Source organism: Salmo salar, chromosome 08 (assembly GCF_965601325.2).
Source record: "Salmo salar chromosome 08, fSalSal1, whole genome shotgun sequence".
Classification (NCBI taxonomy): domain Eukaryota; kingdom Metazoa; phylum Chordata; class Actinopteri; order Salmoniformes; family Salmonidae; genus Salmo; species Salmo salar.
This window is the reverse complement of record NC_138298.1, coordinates 22,834,171-22,860,429: the sequence shown is the minus strand read 5'-3', so window position 1 is coordinate 22,860,429 and position 26,259 is coordinate 22,834,171. Positions and strand designations below refer to the sequence as shown.

The window sequence follows — 26,259 nt, the reverse complement described above, 5'->3', positions numbered from 1 at the left end:
TTTTCTTCTTCTTCTTTATCAAGACAAAATAAGTAGTTACCCATTCAAAATAAAATCTGCAACAAAAAACAAAAAAAGAATATATTCATCTTATAAATAGAGGTTGTTCAATACACCCGGAACGTTATCGTACTGTATATATACCAAAATGCACCCACTGCACTGAGAAGTAGTGATATTTAGTTGCACATCTGTAAAAGGTATGATACTGACAGTAATATGTATGTACGCCCAAAGATCAGAGCCATGTACTGTATACACCAGGACTTCATAGTGGTAAAATGAGTTATGACTGCCATAAGTACTAACACACATGCGTTTCACTAAGATATTATTATTGCCATTTTTCATTAAATACTGTTAGAATCTCTCTCATCTAAAAAATAAGTTGTCCATAACAAGAACCTATTTTAGCTTTTTGTTTCGCCCTCTTCCGTTGATAATCATCTAAGGTAACATTGTATACCACATCTGACCAGTAGGGTTAGGGAGAGATCCCAATATCCACACTTTGCTTGGCATTTGGAGGAACCATAACAAGGGGTGAACCAGCCCGCTTTATAGGGGACTCAGCTGATGGTGTGGGCTGCATACAGCCGCTGCTTCTCCTTCTCACTCCAGCACGGCGGTAGGGGGAGGGTGCGCGCAGCACTTGGGCCGTCTGACATTTTTCAGCATGGACCTGAAAACGTTCTGCTGCCTCCTCTTGTTTTTCCTGCTGTTGGCGTCATCCACGGCAACGGTGGCGGGCGAGTCGGGCACCACCGGCGGCACTGAGATGGACTTCCTGAGAGATGACTGGGTCACGACCTTCTTCTCTTGTTCTTTGATCTTACACTGCAGGTGGCTCTGGATGGCAAAGCCAAGGGACTCGGGGTCAACGGATGCTCCGTACACCTCCCAGGTCATCCCCTGCTCGTCCCACAGCACATCATGCACGCTCTTCTCACCTTTCTGTTTCCCCTCCTCGTCTTCTTCCGCCTTGTCCTTCCTCTCCGGCTCCAGCTGCTCCTGCTTCTTCTTGCCCAACAAAGCCTTAACGCCCCCAACCCCCTTAACGATGCTCTCCTTCGCCGCTTTCACTGCCGTCTTGGGTTTAGTGTCCTCTGCTTTTTTGGAGGTTGTCGTTGAGGCCTGGCTGGGCTTGGTAACGAAAGAAGTTGACTGCGAAGGAGGAGGAGCAGCCTTATTGTCGGAGGATTTGGTCTTGCTTACGGCAGTTGGCGACAAGGGGGACGGAGCTTTAGCAGAGGCAGGCTTGGCAGGCTGCGTTGGCACGGTCTGCGCTTCATTAGACACAGTTGGTTTCTCTGCTGCATTGGGCTTGGATTGGGAGTCTGCCACTGCCTTCTCGTCTCGATGCTGGTGATGATTCGCTTTAGCTACCGGCTCGTTTTGGCCGCCGCACGGCTCGATGTTGATCTGGTAGATGGGCTGCAGAGGCGGGAGTGCTCCTCTCTGCTGGATGTTGCATAGCGCTGCTGCCCCCCCGACTGCCAGATCTTTAGGCTTGGCCCCCAGCCTGGCGACCTCTGCATGGAGGGCCGCCACCGCCTCCTCTGCATGGAGCACCACCCCGGCACTCTGACTGGAGCATGACCCCGCCTCCAGGGTCAATCGCTCTGACCCGGACCTGAGACCTGCGGTGTAGTTAGGTGGCGGGGGGCAGGATGGACTGCTGCCCATGTGAATCTGGTGGAGGGGCACCTGGTAGACCACAGACAGGCTCTCAGCTGCTGCTTCCTCCCTCAGGGCAGCACCTCTGTCCGTGGACCTGTAGGGCGGGGGCAGAGGAAACAGGCTGGGGCTGGTGGAGACTGCCCGGCTGCACACGTTAGCCACTGCTTGGACCTCCACGTCTTGGCCCTGCTTGCTATGGGTGGGGGTGGCGGTGGGGGTGGCGATGGGGGTGCGGGTCATGGTGGAGGCCTCCCGGTATAGTTTGCAGTGGGCTTTCTGTTGCATCTCCTCCGAGACCGAGGCAGTCTGGACGGCTTCGTCTGCCACCTGTGCTGCATGGTGGGCAGGCTGCTGGTTCTGGCCCTGTTGGGCTTCAGGCTGTTGGTTCTGGCTCTGTTGGGCCTCAGGCTGTTGGTTCTGGCTCTGTTGGGCCTCAGGCTGTTGGTTCTGTTGGTTCTCGTTGGGTGACGAGGGAGGATCCTTCTGTGATGAAGACTCTGACGATGCTGCCTGCAGGTGTTTATCTAAGCAGATCTCCGTCTTTGCTACTGGAGTAGGTTTTAAATCCTTCTTCTCAGGGGGTGCCGGACTTGAGGCCTTATTCCTAAGCCCTACGTTTTCCTTGCTGTCTGGTGATGGAGGCGTGGTGGTGGTGATGGCAGCATTGACAGGAGCTACTGCAGTCTCCTTGGTCTGTTCCGGCTGCAATGTAGCTGCCGTTTTATTATATTCCGTTTGGGAAGGAGGGTTCTGACAGATTGTCTTGGGCGTATTTTCTTTAGAGGCCTGTAGAGGACGTTCTGATGGAGTAGGGTTGGTGGCAGTGGCGGGGCTAGGTAAAGGTGAGAGACTCTGTGTTGTCGTACTATTATCAGCCTCTTTTGATTTGTAAGGAGGCGGAGCAACCTTGTTTGTAGTCACTGCAGCTCCCTCTGCCTTACCTTGTTTGGGAGTCGTCAGAGACGTCAGCACTTCAGAGGCCGAGGTATGCTTTGGATCACAGGCCTGAGGGGGATGTTGATTTGGTGTGGTTGCGTTTTTGTTGTCCCCTGCTAGTAGTGACTCCTCTGTAGCTACTGCAGAAACTCTGACTGTAGCACTCTGTACTGCTGTGGGCTCTGGCGATGGCTTGGCTGCACACCCCTCCCCCGCCCCTGCTCCACCAGGCTCTTTCTCTCTGCAGTAATTCGTATGCACGTCAACCTTTGATGATTTAACGGCGGACGACAGGCTGGCCTTACAGATATGCTTCTCCTTCTCCTCGGCGGCGGCTGTGGGGGTTAACGCTGTCAAATTGGCGTTGCCGTCCCTACGGCCCTCTGCCGTCGCCTCGGTTACACTCACACCTCCTCGGCATGTCAATGCCATCTGCTGCTCTATTCCAATCACATGCTCCGATGGCGATTTCCCTCCGTCGCCATTTGTCGAGAAAGGTGTGTTGGTGTTGGACCCCACCCCGCCGCCAACCGGTTGTCCATGGCCAGTTGATTGGATCCTGGAGGTTGTGTTGGGGGTTGTCAGACACAGGTTATCCTGTGTGTGTTCTGTAGGGACAGGGGCAGGGGTAGCGGTGGGGGCAGGGCAACCCTGGGTGAGGTTCAGGTTAGGTTCTTTAGCCCAGTTGGCGTTAGACTCCTGGTTTCCCAGAGCTTCCACTCCAGCCAGCTGAGGGACCATTTGGACTGTCACTGTCCTTTTTGGGTTGGTTCCCATCCTGTATTGAAACAGTCCTCTTAATCACTTCTACTGTAGGGATCCAAAGTCGAACCAGGTGTCCACAATCCTATCCCTGTCTATTTGTGTAATTCCCTATAAAGTAGGAAAATAGAATAGTTTTAGTTTCAGAGAAGAAGTATGAACAATACATTAGATCATTCCATGTAGATAATGATATTATACTATACGCCTTATATAGTATAATATCCTCTAATATAGTAGAGAATGATGATGTTGGTAATGTCTTTCTCACTCTTGCATTTTACATCCTGACCTCAAAGGTGATATCGAAACACCAAAAAAGACGTGAGACTTTATAAAAAAAAAAAGTAAAACAGAAAGACATTTCAACTTGAAATTAGAAAACTAACAGTGTAGAGCACTCCAAAAAACATTTATGGATATTTTTCAAACTAGACTTTCATCCTCGAGACCAGACATCTGATGGAGAAGTGACCAATGAGGCAATACATTAAAACAATGGGAGTTGACACCTTCGCGTATTTCTGACTCCTAGTATCCATCACAATAAAGACTGTGTGCCAACTACCTCATCAGAACTGAATGAATTAACTGAATCTGTAAACAAAGCAACAGATAATAGCAATAACTCCAAATGACTAACAATAAGCCCAAGACAATGCTGCTTCAAAATTGACCTAAACTGTTTTGCTGCTCAGAGATCGTTGGCCTTTCCTCTTCATTCCAGTAAGTACATTTGATTTTAATGTGTCTCTGATGACTGCAAACTGATTTGAAATGATGGACCATGAATGATGGACCATGAGCACTCCGAGTCCCTTTGGAGCAGAGAAGATAAAGCAATGCCAAAACTAAGATTAACTATGCCACAAATGATTTTTGCTCAAAAACTGATGGAATTTGAAAGACTACAGCAATCACAAACACTTACCACACACTTCAACAAGCTTGAGTGAATTAAATAATTCCTCTTAACCCAGGAGGAAATCTATTGAATTATCCTTAAGTGGGGACAGAGGCATTGACTTTGCAATCGCAACAAGTGAAATCAATAGTGTAGCCTTAGTTCCACGTTTGACTTTACCATTACAAAAAATATATATCCAATGCCCCAGGGCAGTGATTGGGGACATTGCCCTGTGTAGGGTGCCGTCTTTCGGATGGGACGTTAAATGGGTGTCCTTACTCTGTGGTCACTAAAGATCCCATGGCACTTATTGTAAGAGTAGGGGTGTTAACCCCGGTGTCCTGGCTAAATTCCCAAGCTGTCCCTCATACCATCATGGCCACCTAATCATCCCCAGTTTACAATGGTCTCATTCATCCCCCTCCTCTCCCCTGTAACTCTTTCACAGGCCGTTGCTGTAAATGAGAATGTGTTCTCAGTTAACTGACCTGGTAAAATAAAGGTTAAATAAAGAGCTCTCAGACACTGCAGCCTACAGATGTAGGATCTTCATTTGAGGCAGTTTCCTACAGTAGGAATATAATCCTGCAGCAACAGGAAATGTGAATTCATTATAATAAATGGACAGTTTTGTAGGAGTTTTCATTTCAGTTTTCATACATTTTCTCAGCAACAAACGAGTGGTGAAATTACGATCCTATATCTGTATGACATAAGTCCTTTTAAAAAGGTCTGAAATGAGCCATCTGCTGGCCTCAAACACAGACCTCTGTGTGTTTGTTGGTCTCATCTGTTGCAACATCTCCCCTGAAGCTACAGCAACAGAGCTGTTTATTGTGGACATAAACAAGACATTGAACCATTTTGGGGAGATTTCAAATGCACTTCAATTAGCCCATTGGATTTTTCCAATAGGCTTCATTCATCATAGAGTCTGTTCATTTTTTGACTCTGTGATCTTATTTTCCTCCTCGTCATTCTACAGGTTATGGCAATTAAAAAGCAGGTCTATTGCCATTAATAACAAAGTAAATGTCTCGACGGGTTATCCTTATCCTTCTAAAGCAGACACTTCTAGTTACTCAATGTCCTAGCCAGGCTACTAAATATTCCATTTGGAATTGTAGGCTCAAATACATCACAGTGTATTGGCTTATATGTAGGCCAAACGCACACACCCATCCGAAAATAAATCTCAAGCAGTGTCTAAGCCTGCAGCTGCAGACTCCAGACAGAGACAAATAGAAAGAATGAGTGAGCAGCGGCCCACTCAAAAAGAAATCCGATTTCTGAAAGGTACGAACTAAATGGCTTTGCCATGGTATTTTTAGTACTGAAGGAAAATAGGATGGCTTGTATAGTTCTGAGTGCTTGAGTTGTGATTTGTCAGATTGGATTTTCCATGCCACACAGTTGGCAAATGTGTACAGTATATTCACACTATAAGAAAGTGACCTATTACTACGGCACCACTCTCTGGCTGCCTTGACAAGTGGCTCTGGCTGTCGGACGAGATCACATCCAACCCCTTGGAGGTGTGAAGTGAAATGATGGTTCCCTATGAAATTGTTCTTCAATGGCCGACCGCGCTTTCAGCAATCAACTCTCCCGCAATAATTGAACCAGGTGTACAGGGGCGAAATGAAGAAAAGGAAGCAGAGCAACTCAGCACTCACACAGACACACTGTGTGTGAATCCTTGAACTGTCATCCCAGGACGTTCACATCCTATAAAATGATGTGTTTCCTATGTAGTTTATCTCAATCAAAATTAGATGCTGACTTCAAGCATCTGTTGTTCTGGAAGTTTGTGTCCTAGGGTGTTGTTTTTGGGCCTCACTATTAATCATCTTCATCATTAAGTTTGTTCTCAGCCAAGGAAAGGTTAGTCTTCTTTTTGGGCATATCCAAATAGCCAGAACCTTATTTTCTGCACAAAACAATGAATAGGCCCGTATTCATAAAGAGTAAGTGTGAGAGGAAGAATGCTGACCTAGGATCAGTTTAGGATCAATATTCCATATAATAGAACTGTGGGTTTAAGTTACTCTGTCAGAGTACATTTTGAGGGGAGAGGCAGAGGGATAGACTAGTCACTCCTTTATTCAGGGCCCATATTGATTCATAACGCCCCTCAGAATAGGAGTGCTGATCTAGGATCAGGTCCCCTCTGTCCATGTAATCTTATTCATTATGATCTAAAAGACTAAACTGATCCTAGATCAGCATTTTTACTCTCACGCTTACTCTTTATTTACATTTACATTACATTTAAGTCATTTAGCAGACGCTCTTATCCAGAGCGACTTACAAAATGGTGCATTCACCTTATGATATCCAGTGGAACAACCACTTTACAATAGTGCATCTAAATATTTTAAGGGGGGGGGGGGGGGGGGGGGTTAGAAGGATTACTTTATCCTATCCTAGGTATTCCTTAAAGAGGTGGGGTTTCAGGTGTCTCCGGAAGGTGGTGATTGACTCCGCTGTCCTGGCGTCGTGAGGGAGCTTGTTCCACCATTGGGGTGCCAGAGCAGCGAACAGTTTTGACTGGGCTGAGCGGGAACTGTGCTTCCTCAGAGGTAGGGGGGCCAGCAGGCCAGTGGTGGATGAACGCAGTGCCCTTGTTTGGGTGTAGGGCCTGATCAGAGCCTGAAGGTATGGAGGTGCCGTTCCCTTCACAGCTCCGTAGGCAATCACCATGGTCTTGTAGCGGATGCGAGCTTCAACTGGAAGCCAGTGGAGAGAGCGGAGGAGCGGGGTGACGTGAGAGAACTTGGGAAGGTTGAACACCAGACGGGCTGCGGCGTTCTGGATGAGTTGTAGGGGTTTAATGGCACAGGCAGGGAGCCCAGCCAACAGCGAGTTGCAGTAATCCAGACGGGAGATGACAAGTGCCTGGATTAGGACCTGCGCCGCTTCCTGTGTGAGGCAGGGTCGTACTCTGCGAATGTTGTAGAGCATGAACCTACAGGATCGGGTCACCGCCTTGATGTTAGTGGAGAACGACAGGGTGTTGTCCAGGATCACGCCAAGGTTCTTAGCACTCTGGGAGGAGGACACAAGGGAGTTGTCAACCGTGATGGCGAGATCATGGAACGGGCAGTCCTTCCCCGGGAGGAAGAGCAGCTCCGTCTTGCCGAGGTTCAGCTTGAGCTGGTGATCCGTCATCCACATTGATATGTCTGACAGACATGCAGAGATGCGATTCGCCGCCTGGTTATCAGAAGGGGGAAAGGAGAAGATTAATTGTGTGTCGTCTGCATAGCAATGATAGGAGAGACCATGTGAGGATATGACAGAGCCAAGTGACTTGGTGTATAGCGAGAATAGGAGAGGGCCTAGAACAGAGCCCTGGGGGACACCAGTGGTGAGAGCGCATGGTGCGGAGACAGATTCTCGCCACGCCACCTGGTAGGAGCGACCTGTCAGGTAGGACGCAATCCAAGCGTGGGCCGCGCCGGAGATGCCCAACTCGGAGAGGGTGGAGAGGAGGATCTGATGGTTCACAGTATCAAAGGCAGCAGATAGGTCTAGAAGTATGAGAGCAGAGGAGAGAGAGTTAGCTTTAGCAGTGCGGAGAGCCTCCGTGACACAGAGAAGAGCAGTCTCAGTTGAATGCCCAGTCTTGAAACCTGACTGATTAGGATCAAGAAGGTCATTCTGAGAGAGATAGCAGGAGAGCTGGCCAAGGACGGCACGTTCAAGAGTTTTGGAGAGAAAAGAAAGAAGGGATACTGGTCTGTAGTTGTTGACATCGGAGGGATCGAGTGTAGGTTTTTTCAGAAGGGGTGCAACTCTCGCTCTCTTGAAGACGGAAGGGACGTAGCCAGCGGTCAAGGATGAGTTGATGAGCGAGGTGAGGAAGGGGAGAAGGTCTCCGGAAATGGTCTGGAGAAGAGAGGAGGGGATAGGGTCAAGTGGGCAGGTTGTTGGGCGGCCGGCCATCACAAGACGCGAGATTTCATCTGGAGAAAGAGGGGAGAAAGAGGTCAAAGCACAGGGTAGGGCAGTGTGAGCAGGACCAGCGGTGTCGTTTGACTAAGCAAACGAGTATCGGATATCGTCAACCTTCTTTTCAAAATGGTTGACGAAGTCATCCGCAGAGAGGGAGGAGGGGGGGGGAGGGGGAGGAGGATTCAGGAGGGAGGAGAAGGTAGCAAAGAGCTTCCTAGGGTTAGAGGCAGATGCTTGGATTTTAGAGTGGTAGAAAGTGGCTTTAGCAGCAGAGACAGAAGAGGAGAATGTAGAGAGGAGTGAGTGAAAGGATGCCAGGTCCGCAGGGAGGCGAGTTTTCCTCCATTTCCGCTCGGCTGCCCGGAGCCCTGTTCTGTGAGCTCGTAGTGAGTCGTCGAGCCACGGAGCAGGAGGGGAGGACCGAGCCGGCCTGGAGGATAGGGGACAGAGAAAATCAAAGGATGCAGAAAGGGAGGAGAGGAGGGTTGAGGAGGCAGAATCAGGAGATAGGTTGGAGAAGGTTTGAGCAGAGGGAAGAGATGATAGGATGGAAGAGGAGAGAGTAGCGGGAGAGAGAGAGCGAAGGTTGGGACGGCGCAATACCATCCGAGTAGGGGCAGAGTGAGAAGTGTTGGATGAGAGCAAGAGGGAAAAGGATACAAGGTAGTGGTCGGAGATTTGGAGGGGAGTTGCAATGAGATTAGTGGAAGAACAGCATCTAGTAAAGATGAGGTCAAGCGTATTGCCTGCCTTGTGAGTAGGGGGGGAAGGTGAGAGGGTGAGGTCAAAAGAGGAGAGGAGTGGAAAGAAGGAGGCAGAGAGGAATGAGTCAAAGGTAGACGTGGGGAGGTTAAAGTCACCCAGAACTGTGAGAGGTGAGCCATCCTCAGGAAAGGAACTTATCAAGGCGTCAAGCTCATTGATGAACTCTCCAAGGGAACCTGGAGGGCGATAAATGATAAGGATGTTAAGCTTGAAAGGGCTGGTAACTGTGACAGCATGGAATTCAAATGAGGAGATAGACAGATGGGTCAGGGGAGAAAGAGAGAATGTCCACTTGGGAGAGATGAGGATTCCAGTGCCACCACCCCGCTGGCTCGATGCTCTAGGGGTATGCGAGAACACGTGGGCAGACGAAGAGAGAGCAGTAGGAGTAGCAGTGTTATCTGTGGTAATCCATGTTTCCGTCAGCGCAAGGAAGTCTAGGGACTGGAGGGTAGCATGAGATGAACTCAGCCTTGTTGGCTGCAGACCGGCAGTTCCAGAGGCTGCCGGAGACCTGGAACTCCACGTGGGTCGTGCGCGCTGGGACCACCAGGTTGGAGTGGCAGCGGCCACGCGGTGTGAAGCGTTTGTATGGCCTGTGCAGAGAGGAGAGAACAGGGATAGACAGACACATAGTTGACAAGCTACAGAAGTGTTGTTTCTTGTATTATTGTCTCCTGTGTCTTTAGAGAACTGTTTCACTTTGATATCCTTTTTCTTCTGTCCTGATTTTCTCTTTCTTTTCTTCTGTTAACTAGATATTCTTTGTTGTTCTTCGTTAGCTAGCTAGCTTCTTCCAAAAGAGTCCCTAGCAACTGCTTAGCAACTGGTAAACAATTCAGCTAGCTAAGATAACTACAATTTTATGAAAAATAGTTATTTTTCAAAAGCCTATCTTCTTTGTTTGTTGCTTGTTTTTTCTCCTATTCAGTCTTGCAGTTTTCTTTTGCTTTTTTCCGATGTACTTCACTCTAAAAACCATGTAAATTTCAATATTTGTAGGAGCTCATTTTTCAGCTGCTGCTGCTCAAATTGGAGTTCCGGAACTTTATGAATAAGGGCCTTGGTTACTTGAAGCAGGAGGTGACTGTTTCCTACAGGAAGGGGTCAGTGTGTCCTCTGCCTCATGTAGGGTAGCTGTGGGGTCTCCCATCAGGAGTTCCATCACCCCATGCTAATATCGAAGATGAGCGAGAGGCCCCCAAGCTGTTCATTTGAGACACGGGAGCATATAAATACGACTTTGTAATTAGATTTGTCTTGTTTCTTACTTCAGTGGGAATTCACTGGAATAAACCAAGCAGATGAATCAACAAGGTGGTAAATAAGATCCAGCGAGGTACACTACATGACCAAAAGTATGTGGACACCTGCTCGTCAAACATCTCATTCCAAAATCATGGGTATTAATATGGAATTGCCACCCCCCCCCCTTTGCTGCTATAACAGCCTCCACTCTTCTAGGAAGGATTTCCACTAGATGTTGGAACATTGCTGCGAGGTCTTGCTTCCATTTAGCCACAAGAGCATAAGTGAGGTCGAGCACTGATGTTTGGCGATTAGGCCTGGCTCCAATTCATCCCAAAGTTGTTCGATGGGGTTGAGGTCAGGGCTCTGTGCAGGCCAGTCAAGTTATTCCACACTGATCTCGACAAACCATTTCTGTATGTACCTCGCTTTGTGCATGGGGGTATTGTCGTGAAACAGGAAAGGGCCTTCCCCAAACTGTTGCCACAAAGTTGGAAGCACAGAATCGTCTGGAATACCATTGTATGCTGTAGTGTTAAGATTTACCTTCACTGGAACTAAGGGGCCTAGCCCAAACCATGAAAAACAGCCCCAGACCATTATTCCTTATCCACCAAACTTTACAGTTGGCGCTATGCATTGGGGCAGGTAGCGTTCTCCTGGCATCCACCAAACCGAGATGGTGAAGTGTGATTCATCACTCCAGAGAACACGTTTCCACTGCTCCAGAGTCCAATGGCGGTGAGCTTTACACCACTCCAGCCAATGCGCATGGTGATCTTAAGCTTGTGTGCGGCATCTCGGCCATGGAAACCCATTTCATGAAGCTCCCGACTAACAATCCTTGTGCTGACGTTGCTTCCAGAGGCCGTTTGGAATTCTGTAGTGAGTGTTGCAACCGAGGACAGACAATTTTTATGCACTTCGCACATCAGCGGTCCCGTTCTGTGAGCTTGTGTGGCCTATCACTTTGCGGCTGAGCCATTGTTGCTCCTAGACGTTTCCACTTCACAGTAACTGCACTTTCAGTTGACTGGGGCAGCTCTAGCAGGGCAGAAATTTGTTGGAAAGGTGGCATCCTATGACGGTGCCTTGTTGAAAGTCACTGAGCTCTTGAGTAAGGCCATTCTATTGCCAATGTTTGTGTATGTAGATTGCAGATTGCAGTGTAGGTTCCGTCCCTCTCTTCGCCCCAACCTGGGCTCGAACCAGGGACCCTTGCACACATCAACAACTGACACCCCACGAAGCATCGTTACCCATCGCGCCACAAAAGCCGCGGCCCTTGCAACGCAAGGGGAAACCCTACTTCAAGTCTCAGTGCGAGTGATTGAAATGCTATTAGCGCGCACCACCGCTAACTAACTAGCCATTTCACATCGGTTACACATAGCTGTATGTATACACCTGTCAGCAACAGCTGAGGCTGAAATAGGCAAATCCAATAATTTGAATGGGTGTCCACATACTTTTGTATATAGTGTATATTATTGCTAATCAATACAATATAGCGGTCCAAACAGGACATAGACATTACTGATAAAACAGGAGAAATACTGCTTTAAAAGCCCAATGCAGTAAAGAAAAGTGACGTTCCTGTGTTTTATATATATTTCCACACTATGAGGTTGGAATAATACTGTGAAATTGTGAAAATTATGATAATGCCCTTTTAGTGTAAGAGCTGTTTGAAAAGTCTGCCTGAAATTTCTGCCTGCCTGGTGACATCACCATGGGTAAATTAGTTAATAAGAAACTGAAAGAGAGTTCCAAACCTCTCTGCCAATAATAGCTAGATTACCATTTTCCCCTTCCAACTCAGACCACTCCCAGACAGTCTGCAAATTATTGCTTTAGAAATGTATCTTTGCTAAGAAGCAATATTTTGTTTATTTTTTACAATTACAATTGAAAACAATCACAGTGAGGTACTTCAATAGTTACCCAGAAATGATTTGATAATTAAATAAAAACTGCATTGGACCTTTATCACAAAATAATTGCACATTCTACATTTGCAAAATAGATATATGAAATATTTTGAAAACCATTTTCAAAAAGCTTATCGTACAGTACAGTAGGATCAAATATATCTAGGACTACTGAGGTTTCCCCCCTCTTGAGTTGACTGACATATTACATACATATCACAACGAATCACATGATACAATAGGTGAGTTGGGGGAATGGACCCTGACAATTGAATGGTCAAATCATATCTCCTCCTGAAATAGTAATTCGTAGGTCTGTGTGTTTCCCTGGAGATACCATATATTTAAAATACAATTTTATACAGTCAGTGACCGGTGACTAGAATGCATGGACTTAGCGATGGAGATAATGTAGCCTAGACATACATCAACTTTACCATTATGACATGAATTCCTTTAGAAGCATCACACAGTAGAGAATATCCTTCTTTCTCATCTATTTCACGTTTCACTTCTACTACACATGTAGTAGGCCTATAGGCTACCCAATCCGTATGTAGCTGTGAACGTGTCTATGCATTCGTCATATTAGGGTCTCCTCTCTCGAAAAAAATATATCCCCACTGCAATTACAGTTTCAACCCCAGACAATTATCTCATGATGTAGCCTACAAGTGAATTGATATAGAAAATACAACAATATCGTAGCCAAGACAAAACAAAGGGCTGTGCGGATGAATGCGATGAAAAGATACAGTCAGGTGAGAGAAACAACATCATAACCATGTCAATTGACGATGCACATCCGAACCCCACTCCTAATAACCAACACATCAACACATAGGAATTTCCGGACCCCGCTGCGGCTTTACAGTCATATTTGACCTTGCGGAGGAATTCATTATCTGGACACTTATTATCTTAACGACACTTTATTCAGACAAAGAGGAGACAGCTTACCTGGTGCGGTGTAGTCCCGGTATCACATCATATTCGGGGGTTGATTACTGCGCTATTTAGCCACTGTTTGTTTCCACGGTGCGGCTGAAGCACCCGGCTGAATATCAATGAAAGAATTTCAAGCAGGTCTCGGTGACACAAAGCCGCGCCTTCGATCGGAGCGGTTCAGGATACAGGTCTGATCAGAGGAGGTAGCCTAAATGATAATTGGGTCAAGCATGTAATATCGATTTTCTTCCGAGGGTCTAGCGAAGATGTGGCTGTGCGCTATGACTCACGCTTGTTCGGCTGGGTCCTCCTCCTATACAGACAGTTATCATATCAAACTTGCTGCTACGCTTCACCGAGCAATAGGCTACATTGTCATTGGAGCTAACAAATCGTGGTGTCACCTCTCTCTTTCTGCGAGATCGTGCTGTCCCAGGGGATGTCCACACTGCATTGTTTTCGGGATGCTCAATGACTGTAAAAGAGAAAAAGAATGGGAGAAAAAATGGTATGAAAGAGAGGAGGACACAGAATGGGATGAAAGACAGGAGGACACAGAATTGCAGGGACATCAGACATCAAACATAGAGAAAGCAGCATTTAATTACATATGATAGGCTAGTTATTTCCTGCTCTGGTATCATCTATGTTCCATATAAAAAGAAATGGTGTTAAGCATTTGGACCATTGGGCATTATATATATTATCCCTGTAGACTACATACGGCATTGCTTGCTGAATGGGAACAACAATCTATAGGCCACAGACAGTGTCTCTGCAACACTGTCTGTAGTGTTGTGTTGAGGCAGTGGCTATACACTATCCATTTCCATCACTGGATATGGATGTGACTATGCATGCACTTGCACTGAAGGGGAAAAGCACCATAATTATGCCCTGTACTCAGTGGTGGTTCTAGCTTGTATGGCTCCCTGGGCGAACCCAGGTGATGGTTAAGGTTATGGTTTGGGTAGGGACATCCCAAGAATACCAGATAGCACCAACACTGTGTTATGATTGTATTATGACACATTTTGCAAATCATGGTAGGAATTACTGGTATAGTATTGTAGTGTTGAATGTCAATGTTTTCTCTATTTCTGTCAATAAACTAAATAGTTGGAATACTTACAATTTCAAATCAAATTGTATTAGTCACATGCGCTGAATACAACAGGTGTAGACCTTACCTGTGAAATGCTTACTTACAAGCCCTTAACCAACAATGCAGTTCAAGAAATAGAGTTAAGAAAATATTGACTAATAAACCAAAGTAAAACATTTAAAGTAACAATAACGAGGCTATATACAGGGGGTACCTGTCACGTCCTGACCATTGAGTGTTCAGATTTTCTATGGTAGAGTAGGTCAGGGCGTGACTGGGGGGTTTATCTCGTTTATTTTTTCTATGTTGTGTTCTAGTTTATTTTTTCTATGTTGGGTTTTTTGTATGATTCCAATTAGAGGCAGCTGGTCATCGTTGTCTCTAATTAGGGATCATATTTGAGATTATTTTGAGTTAGTGCATGTTGCACCTCTGTCGTCACGGTTTGTTTATAGTTTGTTTGGCTAAGTTTCACTATATAATAAAGATGTGGAATGATACGCCGGCTGCGCCTTGGTCCGTTCACACACACACACACACACACACACACACACACACACACACACACACACACACACACACACACACACACACACACACACACACACACACACACGACAGTACCGGGTCAATGTGAGGCACATAGTGAGTGTAGCATTGTAACCAACCGTCTGAAGGGATTATAACATAAAGACATGGTTGGTAAAAGTCATCCTACTGTATTTCAGTGTGTTGTCTCTGATCACACACACACACACAGAATAGCTCACCTTTCCTATTGGACTCAGTAATTGTGTAGGGTTGACCTCTGTCCCTAAGAAGCCCAGGGAAGATGATTAGATGAGACAGCAGCCACCGAGGCCTGTGATACAAACCTTAAAGGCCGAGTGTAGTCTTATATACAGTACCGGTCAAAAGTTTGGACACACCTACTCATTGCAGAGTTTTTCTTAATTTTTTACTATATTCTACATTGTAGAATAATAGTGAAGATATCAAAACTATGAAATAACACATATGGAATCATGTAGTAACAAAAAAGTGTAAAACAAATTCTTAAAAAGTAGCCACCCTTTGCCTTGATGACAGATTTGCACACTTTTGGCAAGCTTCATGAGGAATTATTTTCCAGCAGTCTTGAAGGACTTCCCACAAATGCTGAGCACTTGTTAGCTGCTTTTCCTTCACTCTGCGGTCCAACTCATCCCAAACCATCTCAATTTGGTTGAGGTCGGGGGATTGTGGAGGCCAGGTCATCTGATGCAGCACTCCATCACTCTTCTTCTTGATCAAATAGCCCGTACACAGCCTGGAAGTGTGTTGGGTCATTGTCCTGTTGAAAAACAAATGATAGTCCCACTAAGCCAAACCAGATGGGATGGCATATCGCTGCAGAATGCTGTGGTAGCCATGCTGGTTAAGTGTGCCTGGAATTCAAAATAAATCACAGACAGTGTCACCAGCAAAGCACCCCCACACCATCACACCTCCTCCTCCATGCTTCTTGGTGGGAAAAACACCTGCGGAGATCAACCGTTCACCTACTCCGCGTCTCATAAAGACACGACGGTTGGAACCAAAAATCTCAAATTTGGACTTATCAGACCAAAGGACAGATTTCCACCGGTCTAATGTCCATTGCTCATGTTTCTTGGCCCAAGCAAGTCTCTTCTTCTTATTGGTGACTTTAGTAGTGGTTTCCTTGCAGCAATTCGACCATGAAGACCTGATTCACACAGTCTCCTCTGAACAGTTGATATTGAGATGTGTCTGTTACTTGAACTCCGTGAAGTATTTATTTGGGCTGCAATCTGAGGTGCCATTAATTCTAATGAACTGATCCTATGCAGCAGAGGTAACTCTGGGTCTTCCTTTCCTGTGGCGGTCCTCACGAGAGCCAGTTTCATCATAGCGCTTGATGGTTTTTGCAACTTCACTTGAAGAAACTTTAAAATTTCTTGAAATTGTCCATATTTACTGACCTTCATGTCTTAAAGTAATGATGGACTGTCATTTCTCTTTGCTTATTTGAGCTGTTCTTGCCATAATATGGACTTGGTGTTTTACCAAATAGGGCTATCTTCTGTATACCATCGCTACCTTGTCACAACACAACTGATTGGCTCAAATGCATTAAGAAGGAAAGAAATTCCACAAATTCACTTTTAAGAAGGCACACCTATTAATTGAAATGCTTTCCAGGTGACTACCTCATGAAGCTGGTTGAGAAAATGCCAAGAGTGTGCAAAGCTGTCATCAAGGCAAAGGGTGGCAACTTTGAAGAATCTCAAGTATAACATATATTTTGATTTGTTTAACACTTTTTTGGTTACTACATGAGTCCATGTGTTATTTCATAGTTTTGATGTCTTCACTATTATTCTACAATGTATAAAATAGTAAAAAGAAAGAAAAACTCTTGAATGAGTAGGTGTGTCCAAACTTTTGACTGGTACTGTATATACAGTGGGGCAAAAAAGTATTTAGTCAGCCACCAATTGTGCAAGTTCTCCCACTTAAAAAGATGAGAAAGGCCTGTAATTTTCATAATAGGTACACTTCAACTATGACAGACAAACTGAGAAAAAAAATCCAGAAAATCACATTGTAGGATTTTTTATGAATTTATTAGCAAATTATGGTGGAAAATAAGTATTTGGTCAATAACAAAAGTTTCTCAATACTTTGTTATATACCCTTTGTTGGCAATGACACAGGTCAAACGTTTTCTGTAAGTCTTCACAAGGGTTTCACACACTGTTGCTGTTTTTTTGGCCCATTCCTACATGCAGATCTCCTCTAGAGCAGTGATGTTTTGGGGCTGTCGCTGGGCAACACGGACTTTCAACTCCCTCCAAAGATTTTCTATGGGGTTGAGATCTGGAGACTGGCTAGGCCACTCCAGGACATTGAAATGCTTCTTACGAAGCCACTCCTTCGTTGCCCGGGTGGTGTGTTTGGGATCATTGTCATGCTGAAAGACCCAGCCACGTTTCATCTTCAATGCCCTTGCTGTTGGAAGGAGGTTTTCACTCAAAATCTCACGATACATGACCCCATTTATTCTTTCCTTTACACGGATCAGTCATCCTGGGCCCTTCGCAGAAAAACAGCCCCAAAGCATGATGTTTCCACCCCCATGCTTCACAGTAGGTATGGTGTTCTTTGGATGCAACTCAGCATTCTTTGTCCTTCAAACACGACGAGTTGAGTTTTTACCAAAACGTTCTATTTTGGTTTCATCTGACCATATGACATTCTCCCAATCCTCTTCTGGATCATCCAAATGCTCTCTAGCAAACTTCAGACGGGCCTGGACATGTACTGGCTTAAACTGGGGGACACGTCTGGCACTGCAGGATTAGAGTCCCTGGCGGCGTAGTGTGTTACTGATGGTAGGCTTTGTTACTTTGGTCCCAGCTCTCTGCAGGTCATTCACTAGGTCCCCCCGTGTGGTTCTGGGATTTTTGCTCACCGTTCTTGTGATCATTTTGACCCCACGGGGTGAGATCTTGCGTGGAGCCCCAGATCGAGGGAGATTATCAGTGGTCTTGTATGTCTTCCATTTCCTAATAATTGCTCCCACAGTTGATTTCTTCAAACCAAGCTGCTTACCTATTGCAGATTCAGTCTTCCCAGCCTGGTGCAGGTCTACAATTTGGTTTCTGGTGTCCTTTGACAGCTCTTTGGTCTTGGCCATAGTGAAGTTTGGAGTGTGACTGTTTGAGGTTGTGGACAGGTGTCTTTTATACTGATAACAAGTTCAAACAGGTGCCATTAATACAGGTAACGAGTGGAGGACAGAGGAGCCTCTTAAAGAAGAAATTACAGGTCTGTGAGAGCCAGAAATCTTGCTTGTTTGTAGGTGACCAAATACTTATTTTCCACCATAATTTGCAAATAAATTCATTAAAAATCCTACAATGTGATTTTCTGGATTTTCTTTCTCATTTTGTCTGTCATAGTTGATGTGTACCTATGATGAAAATTACAGGCCTCTCTCATCTTTTTAAGTGGGAGAACTTGCACAATTGGTGGCTGACTAAATACTTTTTTCCCCCACTGTATATGTCTATATATTTCCACAATAATAATACCGTGAAAAGGATAATACCCCTTGAGTGTAAAAGCTGTTAAAAAAGTTTGCCTGAAATTTCAGCCTGTTTTGGTGGGATGGAGTTTTGGCCTTCTGTTGTGACATCACCATGTGGTAAATGAGTTAATAGACCAATAAGAAAGAGAGTTCCAATAACAGCTAGTTTTAAGTTTTCCCCTCCCCATACAAACCACTCCCAGACTGTCCTACCAACATTTTTCCTTGAGAAATTGCTCTTCACTAAGAAGCAATTTTTTTATTTTAGACATTTTAAATTGAAAACAATCACAGTAAGATACTTAATTGTTTTCCAGAATTAATTTGATATTGGAGGTAAAAATGGCTTCATTGGACCTTTTAATTACGATTTAAACACACCACAACATATATGTCACATCAACAGCCTCCTCCCGGACACCCTAGACCCACTCCAATTCACATACTGCCCCAACAGATCCACAGGTGACGCAATCTCAATCGCACTCCACACTACCCTTTCCCACCTGGACAAAAGGAACACCTATGTGAGAATGCTGTTCATTGACTACAGCTCAGCGTTCAACACCATAGTGCCCACGAAACTCATCACTAAGCTAAGGACTCTGGGACTAAACACCTCCCTCTGCAACTGGATCCTGGACTTCCTGACGGGCCGCCGCAAGGTGGTAAGAGTAGGCAACAACACGTCTGCCACGCTGATCCTTAACACTGGGGCCCCTCAGGGGTGTGTACTTAGTCCCCTCTTGTACTCCCTGTTCACCCACGACTGCGTGGCCAAACACGACTCCAACACCATCATTAAGTTTGCTGACGACACAACAGTGGTAGTCCTGATCCCCGACAACGATGAGACGGCCTATAGGGAGGAGGTCAGAGAACTGGCAGTGTGGTGCCAGGACAACAACCTCTCCCTCAATGTGAGCAAGACAAAGGAGCTGATTGTGGACTACAGGAAAAGGCGGGCCGAACACACCCCTTAACATCGATGGAGCTGTAGTGGAGCGGTTCGAGAGTTTTAAGTTCCTTAGTGTCCACATCACTAATCAATCAATCAAATGTATTTATAAAGCCCTTCTTACATCAGCTGATGTCACAAAGTGCTGTACAGACGAACTATCATGGTCCAAACATACCAAGAGGGCACGACAAAACCTTTTCCCCCTCAGGAGACTGAAAAGATTTTGTCATGGGTCCCCAGATTGTCAAAAGGTTCTACAGCTGCACCATCAAAAGCATCCTGACCGGTTGCATCACCGCCTGGTATGGTAACTGCTCAGCATCTGACCGTAAGGCGCTACAGAGGGTAGTGCGTACGGCCCAGTACATCACTGGGGCCAAACTTCCTGCCATCCAGGACCTATATACTAAGCAGTGTCAGAGGAAAGCCGAAGAAATTGTCAGAAACTCCAGTCACCCAAGTTATAGACTGTTCTCTCTGCTACCGCACGGTGAGCAGTACCGGAGCGCCAAGTCTAGGACCAAAAGGCTCCTCAACAGCTTCTACCCCCAAGCCATAAGTCTGCTGAACAATAAAATCGCCACCGGACTATTTACATTGACACCCCCCCCCCCCCCTCCCCTTTTGTACACTGCTACTACTTATTGTTTGTTATCTATGCATAGTCACTTCACCCCCCACCTACATGTACAAATTATCTCAACTAACCTGTAGCCCCGCACACTGACTCAGTACCGGTACCCCCTGTATATAGCCTCGTTATTGTTATTCTTATTGTGTTACTTTTTATTATTATTTTTTACTTTAGTCTATTTGGTAAATATTTTCTTAACTTTTCTTGAACTGCACTGTTGGTTAAGGGTTTGTCAGTAAGCATTTCACGGTAAGGTCTACACTTGTTGTATTCGGCGCATGCGACAAATAAAGTTTGATTTGATTGATGTGGTCAAATGTGCTATCGGAATCTATTGACATATATAGATACCATATAGATATAGATAAATATATAAAAAATATATAATATATAGATACATTATTGATTAAAATATATAGATAAATAGTTGAAGATACCTAGATTGATAAAGCTATATCATAGGTAAAGTAAAGTATCCATACATGCAATGTTTTTTTTGCCAAAACATTAGTGTTTAAAAATGGGAGATTGACATGTCTGATTCCATACTTCAATCAAATATGAACACACTACTAATTCAAGGAGTTTGTCTAGCTGTTAAACTTAATCCCTATGAACAGTGACCATGGTTTCTTTAGGGAAGTATTTTCACCATACATCCTATGCAACATCCGCACCTTCGTGTGGCAAGTATAGGAAATGCAGCTATTATAATAGGTTAGTGCCCTCAAATTCAACTCTGGACCTCGAAGCCAGTTCCACTGTTTTTTTTCAATGTTCCCGGCTAATCGGGGACTGATTTAGACCTGGGACACCAGATGGGTGCAATTAATTAGCAGGTAAAAATGTTTACTCCAAATGTTGTTGAGTTCCGTTTTGTTCTTAAATAGAAGTTTTAGTTCAGTCGTGTCTCTCTTTAAAAAAATAAAAATAAGAGGCTAGAAGAAGTTGGAAGGAATTCCACAAACTTCAGTTCACTTTAGAGCAGAATTGATCATTTATTGCAGCTTGTGCCAAACCCTTAGCAGACTATTCAGATTGGAATGGCAACACGTGGAAACCATACAATTAAAAGGAACTACAACTTCCGTTTAAGAACCCAACAACTTGTATGTCACGTTGAAGAGTGTTTGGAATACACGGTTTCTGTTCTGTTGCAAAACGTTTTGCAACAGAATCTGCGTATTGAATACACCCCAAGATTCCATCAACACACCATACCCCAACCCAACAGGTGGCGCCAAAGGTAAAGTGGTACACTTGTGCGTCGAGATTCTATTAATCAAAGAAGAGGTTAGCCAAAAGACTTGTCAACATTACTACTTCAGTGGACACATCTCTTTCAGATTAATTTGAGGAATTTGTCATTGCTAAAGTAAATAACGCTCACCACTAGGTCTATTTCTTGCTATCTTCACTCAAATCAAGGCGTAATTGCTGACATAATCCACCTGATTACTCGAGGTAAATATTGACAACCTGTTGTGATTGTGTGGCTAAGCTAGCTAACGTTAGGTAGCTAGCTAACGCTTCAAAGCCAGGTATAACTAACTGTGTTTATTAACATGTTGACTTTCTTTCTGGGGTTAGTTATCTAAGTCTCTAACTGCAAGTATTTCACAATCACTGATTTGCTAGCAAGCTATCCGTTGAATGCTGTTCCAGGACAGTCAGTTTGTTATAGCTAGTCTAGTTAGTGTTGTACCGGTCAATGAAATTACTGTACATTTTTTAGTACCCCAACAACTAACTTAGAAACCTGAAGCTACTGTGTTGAAGCTTTACGGTGGAGGCACAGTGGCTGAAATGAGACGATCTACTACGAGCTGACTAGCTAGCTGTTAGTTAGCAGCTAACTAGCTGCTAAACAAAAGACAAGCTGTCAGTCGGCTAACAAAAGCAGTTATTTTGCCAAGCCAAAGCCATTTGTGTAAAGACACCTGCTAAAGTAGGAGCTCAAGTTACAATAGAGCCTTTCTGTTCATGTTGCAACGGGTTCTCTCATTTCACCTCTACTCACTGGCAATCCTGGTTCAGCAGTGCTACAGCCTGCACCTGATTCCTAGGCTGTACTACTCACTAATTGGCAAAATGAGTCACGCCTGGTCTCCTAGCCAAGTAAATGACTGTCCTGGAACAGCATTCAACAGATGGCTTGCTAGCAAATCAATGATTGTGAAATAGTTGCAGTTAGATTTAAGATAATTTGGGAGGGGGACACCGTGGAAAGTTACTGCTAAGGTAACTTTCCAGTGATTGACTTGACCTGACATGACCACCTAGGCCTATCCGATGACATGCCATTGAGTCCATTCCCATTGGATATGGGATTTTGTACAGAGTAGCCAATGATTGTTTTTGGGGAGGTCCTGCAGTACTTTAAAGACTGATAGTTTGAAGGTATCAATAACTAACTCCTACTACAAAGACATTACCATCGCTGGATTTTTTCTTTTCAGCCATTAATTCCATTGCACGGCGTTCAACTAAAGGATAAATCGATAGGCTTGTCTGGAGTACACGGGAATTTTTTGGGGTGTTCATTTGTCAATGTCTCGAAGAAGATGCATGGCTCGCCATTGCTGTCCTACCAGTATGTCTTGGATGACTCTTATGATTATGGTGTTATTCACTTGCCTTGTTGTATTTGGAACTCTTGCTGACATGTCTGTGTTGTAGACCATGTTCGGCAGCATCTGGGGATACTTCTACACGTCCTTCCTTAGATACTGGCTGAAGTGGTTCATCAGACAGGTGACAGGGAAATGCGAGCTGCAAAGGATTTGTGCCGGCTACAAGCCTGGGGCGCCCAGGACAACGAAAGCAGGTGAGGTTACATTCTAGAGCTAAATGGTGTTCATTAGGGCAACAGAACATGTTTTAAAACATTTTGTTACGGAAAAACAATAATTGGCGTCTCTAATTGGACAAGTCCAGATAGTCCTCCCTGTTTTTCCTCCATTCGACACCTAATGAGTACTACCCAACCCATACGAAAAACAAGTTGTCAGTTGTGCTATTCATTATCATTTTGAACTGTTTTTAACCTGTCATTTGATTTTTCTTCATTCAGAATACTCACTCAAGAACTCCAAATCTAAGGTAAATGTTGGAAATCGTTCCTTTCACTTGATTTTTACTGAAGCAGGAATGCATGGTTGACTAGTTATCATACAGACAACCACAATCAACTGTTACATTTAACCCACTTAAGAAATCCATTGATCAGTACCGCGATGGTTGTTATTCTTGTTATGCTAAGCACATTCTTATCAACAGTTCATGGGCATTTCCATGGTAACAGAGATATGCGGAGACTCAGATTTTTCACTTTTAAAATGAATGGAAAACAAATACCAATGATTGCATAGTTAAACAAAACATACAACTCTACGCACACGACTACTTTTAACAATTTCCACAGAATATTGTACAAAAACACATTTAGTTGAACAGTGCAGATGCAAAGTTTGGTAATAAAATGACGGTTTGTGCTGTTGGTGTCGTCATTCACTTACCAAACCTCTGCATCTGCACTGTTGGAAGTCGTCTTGGTGCATAGTTGTATGGTTTGCTTAACTTTGCAATTATTCGTTTTTGTTTGGCATACATTTTAAAGGGAACAATTCTCAGCATCACTCTGGTACTATGGCATTTCCCCCCATACAAAGTTAAGGCAGTACGTAATACATAGTTGGTTGTTCCATCATCTGACCTCTGTGATCATCGTGCGTGTTATGACAGCATAGTCTGTAGGAGAAATACTAACACAAACTCTGAGCTATTACCATGGATGAGATGACTAATCACACCATCTCTCTCCTCTGTCCTTCCTCTCTCTTCCTCTCTCCTTCCCTCTCTCCAGCTGTTAAGAGCTGCTGTGAACGTGGAGGAGGACGGCTTGGAGAAGTATCTGGATCTTATCATGAGGGAAAAGAATGTCAAAACGCAGAGGGATCCCACGTCAGTCTTGTTACCCTTTTACCGTTTTATTCATATTTTCTATATATTATTTTCTATGATATGTATTGATGACTAATGTGTGTGTCTCTTTGGTCCTAGGTTTAAGGTGAATCTGAAGCTGTGTCTCTTACAAATAACAGGATACAGGAACTTATTCACGTCCGTGGAAGAGTTGAGGAAGGAGACTTTTGACTCGGATAAAGTCCAACACGAGGAAATGCTTTTGAAGGTACTGCTGCCGTTCATTTTTTTTTTTTTATGTCAATGACTAGCATGGAGCAATGGAAGGTTTCTGGATGAGATGATTCAACATGACCGTTTCAAACGTTTTAATATCATCTCTATTTAAAGGTAAGTGTAAAGTATTAACAGGAATGGACTTGTCTGACTCTACAGTTATGGGACCTGTTGATGCCCGAGGTCAAACTGGAGTCCAGAGTTACCAAACAGTGGGGCGACATTGGTTTCCAAGGCGATGACCCCAAGACTGACTTCCGAGGAATGGGCATGTTGGGCCTAACCAACCTTGTGTAAGTTGTGTTGTCTGAATGACTGTCCAGTCCTTAACAATCTAACCTTGCTCATCAGTATTCTGAAAAGTTGTATATTTTTTATCTCAAGTTTAAGCTAGATTTCTTAACTTTTTTTAATTCGGTATCTTGTTTATTGCAGATTCTTTAGTGAGAAATACACTGAAGAGGCTCGGCAAGTGCTGTCCCACGCAAACCATCCCAAACTGGGGTAAGGATTACGTAATTACCTCATTTTAGGAGTTGACTTGCCTATTGAACTCTGTTCTTTATATGTTAGCTATGGTTCTGATGCACATTTCAGTATATTCACTCATCTATCAATAGTTTTTTTTTAGCTTGCCCAATGTACTGGGTGGGTGGAGTTTCCACATTTGAGACTTTTCCATTAGTCCTGAAGTGAAACCTCTGCCCACCTGGGCACCAAACAAGCTAAAACAAGCACACCCAAAGTAAACCTACTTTGACAACATATTTATAGCCTTTTAATGATTAGCATGTGTGTGTCATGTTTCAGGTACTCCTATGCCATAGTGGGTATCAACCTGACGGAGATGGCATACAGTTTACTGAAGAGTGGTGCTCTCAAACCCCACTTCTACAACACTGTGTCTGGGAGACCCCAACTGCAGCACCTCCATCAGCTGTTCTGTAAGTGTATGCTCATTGCGCTCAACTCTGTTTGTCAGTAGCATAGGGGACTACTCCCTGCTTCAGGTTACCTAAACCCCTAACTCTGTCTTGGCCTCCCTGCTTCAGGTTACCTGGTGTACAAGTTTGATAAGTTCTGGGTGGAGGAGGAGCCTGAGAGCATCATGGAGTTCAACCACTACAGGGAGAAGTTCCACGACAATATCAAGATTCAACTACTGGACCCCGCCGTCGCCCTCACCATGACAATTAGTCCAAAAAGTAACTGACCGACCAACCGACTGAACGGGTCTCGCTTGGACCTAATTGGGACCACCAGAACCTCTACACTACAGTGTACTTCCAAATCTATAAGGGACATTTTGAGCTAGCTATCCCTTTGATCTTAGTTTAGACCCAATCTACACACCTTTTTTTTATTCTATAAATTAGTGACTTTAGTAGCTTTTAGAAATAAGACCAGGAGACTGGAATTCAACCCTCTGCCTCAAATAATGACCATTCCAATGCTTAAAATATTAAAAAAGGGGAAATAAAATATTAGAGCACTAGTTCTATGTAGTTGATTGGCTGTGTACTTTTCAGTGGACATGGAAAGGAATTACACAGGAAATGAGGATTGGTGAATAATATTAACTAGCTGGTAACTAGGTTTGAATTTATTTAACAAAGTCAACAAGTGCCGTCTGGCATGTATTCATAATAACGTTGCCTACTCATTCTCGTATTTGTCCTTCTTGCTCAGGAATCAAATATGTGTCCAGAGAGGGAATTTATATCGTAGTAGACTTAAAACTAAGGAATAAATTGTTTACCTAATGCTCAATGGTTGTACTACCTACTCAGACACTGAAAGCTTTGTGCATGTTTTAATGCGTTTGAATTGATACCGTCATTGTTGTCAATACATTTCAATAGGTGGTGCTGAGATCACTGGGTATTACGCCGCCGCCTATTCCACACATTCGTACAATATTGTCTTTGCTGAAAGCTGACTTTGTATGGTATTTTGTCTGTTATTTATAGGCCGTGGGCCCTGATTTTTTTTTTTTTAAGGTGATTTTACATTTTGTAGACCCAGTATGGGTCTTTGTAACGACTGACACATGCCCAGTGTTAATAAATTAAACCTGTGATGTTTTCGGATGAGTGTGTGATGACTGTCAGCTGAGATTTGAGATTAAATGG

General features: G+C 44.4%; 2 protein-coding genes across 3 annotated transcripts; one reads left to right on the top strand and one right to left on the bottom strand.

The window, feature by feature from the left end:
- Positions 1-22,023, bottom strand: LOC123744193 (uncharacterized). The gene is made up of 3 exons (XM_045722807.2): positions 21,948-22,023; positions 13,147-13,609; positions 1-3,489 (listed from the first exon to the last, which is right to left on the bottom strand). Exon 3 carries the CDS (start codon positions 3,391-3,393, stop codon positions 613-615), a length of 2,781 nt encoding a protein of 926 aa, XP_045578763.2. The 5' UTR covers positions 3,394-3,489; positions 13,147-13,609; positions 21,948-22,023; the 3' UTR covers positions 1-612.
- Positions 21,163-26,217, top strand: LOC106610238 (ELMO domain-containing protein 2). 2 transcript variants are annotated; one of them, XM_014209460.3, is made up of 9 exons: positions 21,163-21,391; positions 22,607-22,754; positions 23,001-23,029; positions 23,793-23,890; positions 23,990-24,119; positions 24,287-24,420; positions 24,563-24,631; positions 24,938-25,071; positions 25,180-26,217. In XM_014209460.3, exons 2-9 carry the CDS (start codon positions 22,610-22,612, stop codon positions 25,338-25,340), a joined length of 900 nt encoding a protein of 299 aa, XP_014064935.2. In that variant the 5' UTR covers positions 21,163-21,391; positions 22,607-22,609; the 3' UTR covers positions 25,341-26,217. The 2 variants fall into 2 exon arrangements, with proteins under 2 accessions (XP_014064935.2, XP_045578764.1); XM_045722808.2 differs by having other exon boundaries at positions 21,199-21,302.
- Positions 26,218-26,259: the final 42 nt, after the last annotated feature.